Below are 14,086 nucleotides of genomic sequence, written 5' to 3'. Positions count from 1 at the left end.
TTGCCGGTCCCCGGTCCGGTACGGGGGCAACACTGAGGGTTGCGATCCGTTGCCGGACACGGAAAAAGACAAGACAAAAAAAAGTGCTTTAAAATGCTGGGGGCTTATGAGGAATTGTCAACAGACACAAAGAATGGTTGGGTATTGTGATGATGAATAAGCTAACTATCCAGTTTAACCGTCACACATTGTACACAATTATTGAAAATCAATGTTGTACCCCACATGTATGTATAATAAATTATCAAAAACAAGAAAAAATTAAAAAATTAAAAATTAAAAAAAAATAAAAAAATAAAGATAAGGGTTATTCTTTGGGGAACAGTAGTGAGTGGAAGATGATTTGCGAGGGGTGGTTCTAGCTGCTGGTGTTGTTCTGTTTCCGGATCTAGTGCTGATTATACAGTTATGTACTTCATGAAAATTCATCAGTTATATACTTATGAATTGAGTATTTTTCCGTATGGGTATTATAATTAAATAAAGTCTTTAAAAAGCTTGTAATATAAAAGTATGCTGTGAGTTTTGACAAATATATAATGTCATATATTCATCAGTAAAGTATCAAAAAAATAGTTTTACTACCTTAAAAATCCCCAGGACTCCTGTTATTCAGCCATCCTTGCTTCTCCTTGTACTCTTGGCAACCGTTGATCTTTTTATTGTCTCCACTGCCCTTTCCAGAATGTCGCATAATCGGACTCATGCCTGACGTAGTCATTTCAGACTGGCTTCTTTTATTTAGCAATATGCTTTTAAGATTCTTCCATATCTCTTCATGGAATAATAGCTCATTTCTTTTTATTGCTGAATAATATTCCATTGTAATGGTTGTGCCAGTTTAAGGACATCCCATTTGCTTCCAGTTTTTGGCAATTATGAATGAAGCTGCTATAAATATTTACATCCAGGTTTTTGTGTGCACCTAAGTTTTCAAATCAGTTGGGTTAATACTAGCTGAATTGTATGATAAGACTATAGTTAGCTTTGTAAGAAACTGCCAAACTATCTTCCAAAGTACCAACTAGTTTTGCATTCCAAACATCAGTGAGTGAATTCCTGTTACTCCACATCTTTACCAGCATTTGGTATTGTCACTTTTTTGGATTTAGTAATTTTTAATGTCATATTTCATTGTTGTTTTAACTTGCAGTTTTCTAATGACAGAGATATTGAGCATCTTTTCTTATAATTATTTGCCAGCTGTATATCTTCTTTGGTGAGGTGTCTCTTCAGATCTTTTGCCCATGTTTTCAATGAGTTGTTTTCTTGTTGAGGAGCTTTAAGAGGTTTTTGTTTGTTTGTTTTTGTATATTTTGTATATTGTAATACAAGTCCTTTATCAGATATCCATTTTGCAAATATTTTCTCCCACCCAGTGCTTGTGTTTTCATTCTTTTAACAGTGTCTTTTATAGAGCAGAAGTATTTAATTTTCATAAAGTTCAGGTTATCAACTTTTTCTTTAATGGATTATGCTTTTGGTGAGTTCTAAAAACTCATTAAACCCAAGTCACCTAGATTTTCTTCTGTGATTTTTTTTTTCTAGAAGTTTTGTAGTTTTGCCTTCTACATTTAGAATTAATTTTTGTTAAAGGTGTGAGATTTGTCTATGGATTTATGTTTTTTGCATGTGGATGTCCAAATGTTCCAGCACCATTTTTTGAAAATACCATCCTTTCTCCATTGAATTGCCATTGCTCCTTTATCAGAGATCAGTTGCTTATATTCATGTGGGCCTGTCTATGGGCTGTTTTGCTGTGTTTGTTCTTTTACCAGTATCACACTGTCTTGGTTATGATAGCTTTATAGTTAAGTTTTGAAGTTGGGTAGCATGAATCCTGTAGCTTTGTTGTTCTTATTATTGCATTGGCTAGTCTGGATCTTTTGCCTTTTTATACAAATTTTAGAATCACTTTTTGATCTACAAAATAGCTTCCTGGGATTTTGATTGGGACTCCATCGAATCTGTAGATCAGCTTGAGAAGAATTGAAATCCTAACAATATTGAGTCTTCTAATCTATGAATATAATATTTCTTCACTTATTTAGATCTTTTTTGGTTTCTTACAGCAGAGTTTTATAGCTTTTCACACCTAGATCTGGTGCACATTTAGTTAGATTTATACCAAAGTATTACACTTTTTGGGTGCTATTATAAATCATATTGTATTTTAAATTTTAAATTCCAGTTCTTCATTGTTGGTATGTAGGAAAACAGTTACTTTTGTGTATTAACCTCATATCCTGTAACCTTGCTATAATCACTTATTAGTTCCAAAAGTTTGTTGATTCTTTATGATTTTCCACATAGACATCATGTCATATATGAATCCTGCTTGATTTAATGTATGAATTTTGGGGGAACACAGACATTTAGCACCCCACAAACTCCTTATGATTAGATTTGTAGAGATTTGTGTTTCTTTGCTCATTGCTGATTCCCTAGCTTGTAGAACAGTGTGTGGCATATTGTAGGCCCTCAGTAATTACTGATTCATGAATAAATGGCTCTGCTCACTTTGTCAAATTGTTTTTTATGTGTTCTAATTTATTTATTTGAGGTATTAATTAATCTGTTTTTCTTTGCTCCTTTATATGTCTATTTTCGTTTGGGAAAAATGATTTTTAATACCTATTTTAGGTGATATTTATGTTTATAATGCTTTAAAAAATGAACTTTATTGCAGTTTTCTTACCTATGATTGACACTTGTACCTAGCTCATTATCTTAGTAATCATGTAGGAAGTTTAGTTATTTCTTTCAGTATTTCATTTTCCAAGTTGCTTACAGACATTCCCAGTGCTCTTAATGGGAATGTCTGTTCTTTTTATGAATGTGGTTGTGATTTTACTGTAAATTTAGGTAAATATCCGTACCTACTCTTACTTTGTCCTTTCTCAGCAAAGTTTTAAAATTTTTCATTATTTTGTAAAATAGATCAATAAATAATGCCTGCCATGAAAAATATTTCCAATCAAAACCTAACAAAATAATAGAAAATAAGACCAAACCCCTTTGCAGAGTATTATTTATGCTCCTCATGAAACCATGCGCTCACTGCATAGATACTAATTGACTTTTTAAAAAAAGAAGACAGTTTGTGTATAATGGAAAAATAGCACCAAATTTTAAGTAATACATGTATGTAAATAAACAGCATTAGGTAATCTTCAGGTTATTTCTTCTCCCTCTTAGCTGGGTTAATTTTTTTTTCTTGGCTAATAAGGGTGGGCCTGATTGATAGGCATCAGTTAGACTATTCTACCATCACCAGGCCATGTATCTTTTTATTCTTGCAAAACTTGTGCTGTTTCAAGAGTTTTCAAAGTATATAGCTCCATCAAATCAAGGATAAAGGGTCTGTCATTCATTCTGTCCTTCCTTGGCTAATCTTAATTTTTGTCTGATGTATAACAGTGAAAATTAAGACTAGTGCTCTTACTTTCCAGTTTATTAAAAGCCATCTTCATGACTTAAAAAAAAAAAATTTTTTTAATATTATATCTCTTTAAAAATTTTAAAATAAAAAACATTCCTTTATAAGCAAGTATACTTTATTAAATATTAGCTGTTTTTCCCTGCTAGGGGCTCATCTGTTTCAACTGAGACTAAAAAACAATAATATTTCACCTTTGGAATCTTTTCCCCCTAGGTTTACTTATGTTTACCCAACTTCCGATCTCTTACTGAGGGGCACTGCCTAATAGTACCCTTGCAGCACCATAGAGCAGCTACCTTACTGGATGAAGACATCTGGGAGGAAATTCAGGTTAGCATGATAATGTCACATTATCATTATAAAGCTCATGAGTAATTTTTGCAAACTATTGTAATAAATTCCAACAGGTTTTATATCTTTGTTCAATGATTTTATTTTCTAAAATTAAACGCTTGTATTTTCATAGTTATATAGATCTGCAGATCATAATCTTATTTCCTTTATATACTCCATCTTTTGAAAACTTTTGTGTACTGAATAAACTGTGACAAAGTAATAATTATTTTTTCTTAAAAAAATCAATCTAAGATTTCTAATTAGTCCTTTGTGTAACCTGAGAATCATTTTTACCATAGTAAGGTAATACATTCCAACCAAAAGGAAAGAATTTTTCAGACAATGAAAAGAAATTTTGGAAGTTAGAGGTTTATATTCAGCATTTGCCACATTTTCCTGTAATGGAATTGGCCTTCTCTGCTGCTGTGATTTTGTGGTGTTTTTATTTCTAGCTTTGATTTCTGCCCTTGTTCCTTCATATCCTGGCCCAGCTTTTAGATTCAGCAATTTGTTTTTATGGCTGATTTTTTTTTTTTTTTTTGTCTTTTGTCTTTTTTCCGTGTCCGGCAACGGATCGCAACCCTCAGTGTTGCCCCCGTACCGGACCGGGGACCGGCAACGGGATCGCAAGCCTCGGCGTTGCTCCCGTGCCTCGCTCAGCCAGTGAGCGGGAGCCGGTCTGTATGTGGGATCCGAACCCTCGGACGGGAGCGCTGCCGCGCTTCCCAAGCGGCGCACTATCCAGTGCGCCACCGGGCCGGCCCATGGCTGATTTTTTAAGAGAGTAAAAGGCACAACATGGTTGAAATGGTTACTGAATTATTTCAAGACCTAATAATGACCAAAAAATAACAAAGAAAACTGTTGTTTTTCTAATGCCTGACAACTGAATAGAGGTTACAGGGAGCCCTAGTTAGAAAATGTGAACTTTGTAAGACTTCAGAAGAGACTGCTATACTAGTTTTTGCAGCATGCTGATAAAGATGTCAGAAAAGGAGATATTTCAATGACATTTCATGAAATTTAGTCTCGTACTCCATTCACTTTTTAAATTTATTCTATGAAATTTGAAAGGGCAGATTGTTTTATTGCATCCGTGGCCAAGCAAGGGTAAGAATGTGGACAAGTATTTTTGATATGAAAGTTTGTTTTTTTTCCTAGTAGTTGATGCCAGTGCCAATAGGTAATTTAAGGTGGAAAGTATGGAAATTTGGTTTTCAGAATTATTCTAGAATTTTTCTGGGGTGCCTTTTAAAACTTTTACATATAAAATTGATTTAACCTAGAGCAAAATACAGTGCAAACGATTTTAAGCAATTACACGAATCTAGTTATATATTTTATATTTCTATAAAAAATTAAGCTCTTTGATGAAAAAATTGAAGTTGATAGGAAGAAATTTATTTTCAACAGATATGATATTGTATATGCTGTGAGAAATGTAGAGATAAAATTATTCATTAATTCTACCCAAAGGTATGGTATACTATAGTATAAGTTATGTTATTGTTTAGCAGATTTTAGAAGCCAGATGCATTATGGAAACTTGAGAGAGGAAGGAAAAGCCAAATTGTTTTATGCAAATATTGGCATTATAACTCTTTTTGTGTAATATAATAAAAAAATTGTTAGAAGTTATAAATTACCATAGGATAGTGAACTAATGAAATATCTAAATCCTAGCCTATTTACAGAAATGCACTTTTTTGTTCTTACTTTCAAGTATGTATGACAACTGGAGTTCATTATACTCTGGCAAATATCCTTGTAATTACCTCTTTTATTAGATATATTTTTAAAAAATGATATGGTGTAGCCCAAAATATTGTTTGCAAACGCAGGAGCCACTTCTTTCAAGTGATTTTTATCACCATTATCTAGTGACATTTAAATTTAATTTTTAAATGTAATAACATCGCAGGTAGAATGTGAAAGCATGGAAATATATACATGCGCAATGCAAATAGTTTGTGAAAAAATGGAATTGAAAGATAAGATGAATCGTTCCATCAACTTTTTGAAAGACCCCTTGTATATCATGTAAACATTAATCCAAAGAAAGCAAGAGTGGCTGTATTTATCAGATACAGTAGACTTCAGAGCAGAGAAAATTACCAGAGAAGAGAGCGACATAACATAATGATGAAAGGGTCAATTCACCAGGAAGACATAGCAGCCCTAAATGTGTGTGCAACAAATAACAGAGGTACAGAATACTTTGGAATTAAATAGTGCACTTCTAAATAATCTATGGGTCAAAGAGAAATCTCAAGGGAAATAAAAAATATATATATATATTGAACTGAATTAAGATAAAATGACATGTTAAAATTTGTGAGACAGAGATAAACAGTGCTGAGAGAGAAATTTATAGAACTAAAATGTTATATAAGAAAAAAGGAAAAATCTCACCATAATAACCTAGAAAAAAAGAAGAGCAAAGTAAATCCAAAATAAGCAAGAGGATGTAATAAAGATAAAAACAGAAATCAATGAAATTGAAAATAGAAATACCATAGAAAAAAAGCAATGAAACAAAAAGCTGGGGGTTTTAAAAAGATAAATAAAACTAACAAACTTCCAGCAAGACTGATAAAGAAAAAAATTAAGAAGACACAAGTTACCAATATTAGTAATAAACAGGATGTCATATAGACTTTGCAGACCTCAAAAGGATAATAAGGAAATAATATGAACATACAATGTTTGACAACTTAGATGTCAATCTATACAATGAACTGTACAACGTTTGACAACTTAGATGTCATGAGCCAATTCCTTGAAATACACAAATTGTTACAACTCATTCAATATAAAATACCAAATTGGAAAAACCTTAAAGTTATTAAGGAAATTGGATTTATAATTTAAAACTTCTAAAAACTAAGTCTCCAAGCCCAGATGGTTTCACTGGAAAATCTTACCAAACTATTTAAGAAGAATTGACACCAACTCTATATAATCTCTTATAGAAAATAGAGGAGGAGGGAACACTTTCCAACTCATCTTATGAAGTTAGTGTTATCTTGATACCACAAAGACAGTTTAAAAAGCAAAAACAAAACAAAAAAAATTACTACAGCTTAATATCCCTCATGAATATAGATGCAGCATTTTAAAACAAAATATTAGCAAATAGAATTTGGCAGTATATAAAAAGAATTATACACTATGATCAAGTGGGCCTTATACCAAGTATGCAGGACTGATTCTGTATTAAAAAATGAATCAGCGTAATTCACCATGATCATATCAATCAATGAAGAAAGCATTTGACAAAATTCACATCCATTCATGATAAAAACTTTCAGAATCAAAATAAAAACTCTCAGAACAAAGACTAACAACTGCTTGAATGAAGCTTCTCTAACATGTGTATTTTTTCCATAAGGCACATCGCTGTCTTGTAATGCATAGGAACACTAGAAGACACTTCAGTACTATGCTTGGGGCCATTTTAAACAGGGAAATGAGCATCAAAAAGCACAGATGTGGAAATGTGGCACTAAATAGACCACAAAAAGGACACTTACAGGATGAGAACTGAAACAAGGCAGGTCATCACTTTGTTCAACCTCAGCTGGGAATGTGTATGTCAGGTGACTCAAATTTTCCACTGCTCTACACTTGTCTGCAAATGACTTCAAAATTGCTGTGAGAATTGATTTTGTGATTGCAAGTAGGCAAATTTGCAAATACGGAATCCACAAATACTGAGGATGGTTGATACTTAGGTTTAAATTTAACCAAACATGTCCAGAATTTGTATGCTGAAAACTGCAAAACACTGATAGAAGAAATCTAAAAAAGATCAAATAAATGGAGAGACCATGTTTATGGATTAGGAGAGTCAACATAGATAGTAAAGATGACAGTTAATATAAAGGTTTAACACAATTTTTATAAAAATTCCAGCAAGATTTTTTGTAGGTATGGACAAGATTATTCTTAACTTTATATGGAAAGGCAAAGGAACTAAAATGGCTAAGACAAAATTGAAAAAGAAGAATAAAGTGACAGGAGTCAGTCTTACCTGATTGCAAGACTTACTATATAGCTACAGTACAGATTATCTGATAAAGGTGAATGGTTAAGCATACTTTGGTACATTCATGTCAGGAATACTACTCAGTAATAAAAAGGATTGAACTATTCATACATGTAACAACCTGGATTGATCTCCAGGCAATTATGCTGATTTTAAAAAGTCAACCCAAAAGGTTACGTGATTCTATTTATATAACATTCTTGAAATGACAAAATTAAAGAAATGAGTGGATTTGTGGTTTCCAGAGGTTAAGGCAAGGGAGATTTTGGGGAGTCAGTACAGTGTGGAGTGACTGCAACTATAGAAGGGCAACAGGAGAGATTCTTATGATTGGTGTTGGAATTGCTCATATCTTGATTGTATCAGTGTCAATATCCTGGTTGTGATATCGTTCTATAGTTTTGTAAGACATTATCATAGTGGGAAACTGAGTAAAGGGTATATGGGGTCTCTCTATATTATATCTTTTTTTTTTTTTTTTTTGACCGGTAAGGGAATCGTAACCCTTGGCTTGGTGTCATCTGCACCGTGCTCAGCCAGTGAGCGCACTGGCCATTCCTATATAGGATCTGAACCAGCGGCCTCGGCGCTCCCAGCACCGCTGTGCTCCAGCGCCGCAGTCTCCTGAGTGAGCCACAGGGTTGGCCCATCTATATTATATCTTATAAGTACATGTGATTGCTAATTACCTCAAAATAAAAAAGTTTAATTAAAATGTTATAAATCAAGCTGAAAAATCTAGGTAAAATGTGTATTATCTTCCTACTTAGATAAGTATATTTGTGTAACACCCTACAAGGCCAACTTTGAATATAAATTCTCAGACACATTGGAGGGCCACACTAGAGCATAGTGGTGTGGGGAGAGCTGGCCTCTGGTGTCCATCCTGCAGCCAACTCTCCTTTCTTTCTACCCCTGCCATCCTGTACTACAAGGGGTGTCACGTGATTGCATGCAGACATCCTGAACCATTCAGCTCCATTCAACCACCCTCTACAAACAGCTGTTCCTCAGGCCTAAGAGTGTGAAATACATGTATACATATATAATGGATTGTATAATAAATCTTAGCTCTTTGAGAAAAGAAAACCCTCTTACTTTTCAACTTTGGTATATTTGGCTTCCTGAATTTAAGGGTGCCCATCTACTCAGAGTACCTTTTTGGCTCATGGATATTTTCCTATGATTTTACTATCAGTTCTGTATATTTTACTACCTAAGTTAAATTTTATCTATTCCTTTTCTCAGTTTACTGGAACCATTTCCAATATATACAGAGGAGGATTCAGTTTTAAAAAACATTGCTTAAATATGTGAAATTATGTAGTAGATTTCGAAAGTAAAGTAACTATAAGATGACATTATAGAGTTCAGACATTATTTTCTGTTTTCTTTTAAGGGATTTATTGTGTTTTTTATTGTTTTCATATTTTGAATCCCTTGTGCTTTATCTTGAATCTCCTGTATGCTTTATTTATCTTGGTTTTTTTCTTTAGATGTTCAGAAAATCATTGGTAAAGATGTTTGAAGTTAAGGGATTGGACTGCATCTTTTTAGAGACTAATATGAGCATGAAGAAACAGTATCACATGGTTTATGAATGCATTCCTCTTCCAAAGGAAGTGGGTGATATGGCTCCCATCTATTTTAAGGTATTTATAGCTAGTCTTTGCATACATATTTATTTTTTGCTGTAGTACTATTTTATGAATACAGTTATCTTTGTTATATTTTTTCCCTGATATACAAGTACTTATATTCAATTTTATATCATATAAAGAAATGAAGTAAAGCACAAGATATTCTGCAGTATAAATTTTTATCAAGGAAATTTGAGATTTTAAACTTTTAAAAGGTCATACTTGCTTAGAAGCATGAATAGACTGTCAAATGGTAACAAATAATTTCCATTTTAATTTCTCACTTTTCAAATTAAATCAAGGTTTTACTTTGAAGCACTTTCAAAGCAAAATTGTAGTCATAATTCTAGATCGGATAACTTCGTATAATGTATGCTATACGAAGTTATTACGATTTCTTCTTTAAGGTATTTATAGCTAGTCTTTGCATACATATTTATTTTTTGCTGTAGTACTATTTTATGAATACAGTTATCTTTGTTATATTTTTTCCCTGATATACAAGTACTTATATTCAATTTTATATCATATAAAGAAATGAAGTAAAGTACAAGATATTCTGCAGTATAAATTTTTATCAAGGAAATTTGAGATTTTAAACTTTTAAAAGGTCATACTTGCTTAGAAGCATGAATAGACTGTCAAATGGTAACAAATAATTTCCATTTTAATTTCTCACTTTTCAAATTAAATCAAGGTTTTACTTTGAAGCACTTTCAAATCAAAATTGTAGTCATAATTCTAGAAAACTGATTATTGAAATACATTAGAGCCAAAGATAATAACATACAAACAGTACAAATTACAGTTGTTGAAACAAGTTATTGCTATAAGTTTTAGTATTTAATATCTCATCATGCTATTTGTAAAAAGAAAAATTTCCAACACGATGTACATTTTTGGAAACATAATAAATGATTAGAGTTTGTAACCAGATAACTGTCATTAAACATTCAGACAGCTTTTACTAAATAGTATGTGCTTGATGCTGATCTGAATACGATTTATAGAATAATACAAATGCGCAAATATAGAGCCATATATGAAGTATTAACATGTCCAAAGAAAAAGAAAGGTAACGTTTTGTGAGCTGGTTTAAGAAGATGCATATGAAACATTTACACAATATGGGATGTTAAAATTTATTAATATGAACTGTAAGATCTAATAAAAAGTGTTATAAAATCTGTCAGGGTTTATGAGTTGATAAATATCTACTTTCTCTGTAGAAATCTTTAAAGATAATCTGATTATTTGATGTGAAGACTTATGCCATTAAAGTATAAGAGAATAAGCTAGATAATCCCAAAGATTCATGCCAGTCCTACGTTAGCCAAATTTAGTTGAGAAAGTGATTATTATACTTTCTTCAGTGTGTTTTTTTGTATTTCTCAGTAGTCTTAGGTGATTGTGACTAGAGGTATTTGAGGTATGTGGCCCAGCACAGAACAGCCACTGTTGCTCATGTGGGGTGACAGAAATGTCATCTCTTAGCAGACTTATGTATCACTTTTCTCTTCTACACTTAGCCTTTTATGATCATTAAATATGCATTTTATTTATTATTTGATTTGGCTTCAATTTTATATTGAATATGCTATATTTTAATGTCAAGCCAAGCAACTGATACCTTTTAAATAGGAGACAGCAGTATATCTGATGTATTTCAGTTGTACTTATTTCAATGTTAATGTCATCTTTAAAATTTGTTTCATTAATAATGATACTGTAAAAAAATGAGGTAATTTTATATTAATCATCCTAGCTTTTCTTTTTATTAAATATTTCTTTTATCAAAAATAGTAGTCATACTGCTTAGCCTAGGAAGTCTTTGAATCCCATTTCTGTGTACTTTTCTTTCCCTGCATTTAAAAAAAAAATATTTTTAATTACAAATTGACAAATTACAACTGTATAAATTCTGCCATCAAAAACATAAAATGTGTAGAGTTGTATATAAATCACAGTTAAGTTGACATCAGCTTGAAATAGACTGTTATAAGGTATTCCCTACATTTTTACTTCTTTATAATATGGGCAGAAATAGTTCAAGTCCTTGGTTGCCAGAAAGCATATGAATTACTCTCTTGATATTTGGAAGAAGAGCAGTAAAACTAAATGAATTTACTTGAGTAGATTTTAGTGAATGCAGTGAGGAATTTGTGAACTTTTATGTTCACAAATTATGTTCACTATTAAGTTGCTCAGTCTTATTAAGGGTTGTTTTTGTGTTGTAATGTTGACCAAGAGTTGTGAGTTAAGAATGAGTAAAAGAATATTGTCTTTGGTGAGAGCAGAACAGTGGTTACCAGAGACTGGGGAGGGAAGGTGGGAAGGGAAGACATGGAGAGGCTGGCCAACCAGAGCGAAATTACAATTAGATAGGAGGAATAAGTTGTGATGTTCTGTTGTACAGTAGGGTGACTGATTAACAGTTAAGTTTTGTATATTACATAATAGCTAAAGGAGAGGCTTTTGAATGTTTTTGCCACAAGGAAATGATAAATGCATGAGGTGATGGTTACATTAACTATCCTGGCCCATCTTACACAACATACATATGTATCAAAACATCACAATATACCCCTAAGCATGTATGATTACAATGTGTCAATTAAAATAAATAAATAAAAAAAAAAAAAAGAACATTGTCTTTGGCTAAAGATAGTACTTTACAAAATTAAGAAGTTCCAATTTTAAATAACTAAAATTAAAGCCTTAATTCATTCAGAATAATGGCCTACCATGTGTAATATACCCTGTAATTAATTCGCTGTATTACTTTGTTTTAAATGGTCTCTTTGTATTTGCTTATATATTACTTTTTCATTTGACAAATGGCTATTTCTTAGAAAGCCATAATGGAATCTGATGAAGAGTGGTCTATGAACAAGAAGTTAATTGATCTCTCCTCTAAAGATATCAGGAAGTCTGTAAGTACCAATTTTTTTTCTAGTATAAGAAATTACCATAGTGTTCAGAATCTTCATTGTTTTCCATGTCTTAGTTTAAAAGAAACCATTTGGCCGAGTGTCTAAAGGTGAAGTAACTCATTCCACAACTTAAAAAAAAAAAATTATTTTCTTCCCAGCTGCCCTAGAAAATGCTTATTTGTTTGTAGAGGGTTTTATTTGTTCATATGAAGGTTTCTCTTCCTGACCTTCAGTCCTCTGCCATTGTAGTCCCTATAATTGGTTGTGGCAACCATTAGATTCTGCCCTGAGAGCTCCTCTGGTGGGCTTCTCAGCTTCTGTGGGACAAGTGCGGCCTTCTTGTTAATGGAATTACTCTGGGAGAAGAAATTTTCTAGAGGCTCCAATTTGAATTTGGAACTCATTTTCTTTTTCTTACACGAAGATTTCCTGCTATGTTCCTTTAAAACAGTAGTTGAGTTAAGATGGATTCTTTTGGGGCCGGCCCCGTGGCTCACTCGGGAGAGTGCGGCGCTGGGAGCACAGTGACACTCCCGCCACGGGTTCGGATCCTATATAGGAATGGCCAGTGCGCTCACTGGCTGAGCGCGGTGCGGGTGACACCACGCCAAGGGTTGCGATCCCCTTACCGGTCACGACAAAGACAAAAAAAAAAAGATGGATTCTTTTGGAGACTTGCTTCACCATGTTTCATAGTTTAATCTTGATTTGCAAATCACCTTTTGGATATAAGTTACATGTAAGTTGAGTACTTCTGTAATAGCCTCTCTCTTTTCTAGAAATATAAATTAAATGTAATAGAGATTTAATAGAAGTATGGATTTCTTTTTTGTTTTTCTGTTAAAAAAATAATTTATTCTACAAATATTTACTGAGTGCCTGCTATTTTTCAGGCACTGTTCTAGGTGCTTTTTGTAAAATAGTAGAATAAAACAGAAGATTCTTGTCTTTATTGTGCTTATTTTTTAGTGCCAGGGTTGGCAACTCAAACCTTCATGCTAAATTCATTCTTCTGTCTGTCTGTGTAAACAAATTTTTGTTGGAACTCAGGCACACTCATTTGTTTATGTATTTGTCTATGGCTGCTTTCATGCTACAAGGCAAGAATTGAGTAGTCCTAACAGAGACCATAGGATCCACAAAGCCTAAAATATTTTTATGAGAACCTATTACAGAAAAAATTTGCCTATCCCTGTTGTAGCAGATGTCGGTAGAGTATTTCTCCCCTATTTCTTCTTTTGGAAAGCCACATTCCCAATACATGTCATGTGACTGATAGGATTCCTTATTACAGTTACTATACTGCAGTCAAAAGATTCAAATTTTACTTTATTATTGAAGAAACAGTTTTTATTCAGAGGTTAAAGACCTTGAAAGCACACGCAATAAAAGCAAAAGTAGACAAGTGGGATTATATCTAACTAAAAAGCTTCTGCACAGCAAAGAAAACCATCAACAGAGTGAAAAGACAACCTATGGAATGGGAGGAAATATTTGCAAACTATGTATCCGACAAGGGCTTAATGTCCAGGATATATAAAGAGCTAAAATATTGTCTGTAATCATTTTCTGTTCTCTTGCTGGTGAATTGGGCCAGACAACATATTAAAATACAAACAAACAAAAACAAAAATCCCCTAAAGGTCATGTTTACTTCTCTCCCTTACGAGCCTATAGGAAAAGGTGT

General features: G+C 32.8%; 1 protein-coding gene across 1 annotated transcript in view; it reads left to right on the top strand.

Moving 5' to 3' along the window:
* The window catches only part of LOC103606599 (CWF19-like protein 2), a gene marked incomplete at its 3' end in the record, with an annotated part of 82,806 nt that extends 70,407 nt beyond the window's left edge, over nt 1-12,399 (top strand). Inside the window, 3 exon segments of the mRNA XM_008591174.1 lie at nt 3,656-3,772; nt 9,323-9,478; nt 12,319-12,399. Coding sequence (XP_008589396.1) covers nt 3,656-3,772; nt 9,323-9,478; nt 12,319-12,399 — 354 coding nt within the window.
* Nucleotides 12,400-14,086: the final 1,687 nt, after the last annotated feature.

Source organism: Galeopterus variegatus, unplaced genomic scaffold (genome assembly GCF_000696425.1).
Source record: "Galeopterus variegatus unplaced genomic scaffold, G_variegatus-3.0.2 Scaffold6722, whole genome shotgun sequence".
Taxonomy (NCBI): Eukaryota; Metazoa; Chordata; class Mammalia; order Dermoptera; family Cynocephalidae; genus Galeopterus; species Galeopterus variegatus.
Note: the sequence above shows the minus strand (reverse complement) of the source record. Positions and strands in the feature narration are given on the sequence as shown.